This window comes from Bison bison, unplaced genomic scaffold (genome assembly GCF_000754665.1).
Source record: "Bison bison bison isolate TAMUID 2011002044 unplaced genomic scaffold, Bison_UMD1.0 scf7180017864371, whole genome shotgun sequence".
Lineage (NCBI taxonomy): Eukaryota > Metazoa > Chordata > Mammalia > Artiodactyla > Bovidae > Bison > Bison bison.
This window is the reverse complement of record NW_011494943.1, coordinates 16554145-16554654: the sequence shown is the minus strand read 5'-3', so window position 1 is coordinate 16554654 and position 510 is coordinate 16554145. Positions and strand designations below refer to the sequence as shown.

The 510-nt window shown below is 29.6% G+C and overlaps 1 protein-coding gene across 1 annotated transcript in view; it reads left to right on the top strand.

Annotated features, from left to right (window-relative positions):
- The window catches only part of EFCAB13 (EF-hand calcium binding domain 13), a 175963-nt gene that overhangs the window by 152160 nt on the left and 23293 nt on the right, over positions 1 to 510 (top strand). Inside the window, exon 29 of the mRNA XM_010856564.1 lies at positions 377 to 480. Coding sequence (XP_010854866.1) covers positions 377 to 480 — 104 coding nt within the window. The remainder of the gene's footprint in view (positions 1 to 376; positions 481 to 510) is intronic.

Sequence of the window (510 nt, the reverse complement as noted above, 5' to 3'; positions counted from 1 at the left end):
GATTTTTGACATATGATTTATTTAGAAAAATGTTCTTTAATTTCCAATCGTATGGTAGTTTTCTAGTATCTTTTGCCCTTGATTTGTAGCTTAATTCCATACTGTATACTGCACAGTTATTTGTACCCATCATCTTTATTATTATAATAATTTAAAAATTGTATAAGCCTTATTGATTGTATGAATTATTATTTTATAACCACCATTATGGGAATGTCTCTTTTGCTAGAGTTAAAGAAATACTGTTCATTCTCTGTATCTGCAATTGACTGCTTATTGTTTAGCAGGTGTCATTATGCCTTATTTTACTTTCACAATTTGAAATTATAATGTTTAAAAAAAATCTCATCTTTTTTCTCCTTCTTTTGTTTTGAAGGAGGAGAAGTTGACCTCAGTGATATGGATAATGTCATGCAAAATATGGGAATAGAGCCCACACCTAAAGAACACTTGGAGCTAGTGAATTTCTTCCAGTTTATGGTGAGTATTCAAATATCAGCATAGATTTCA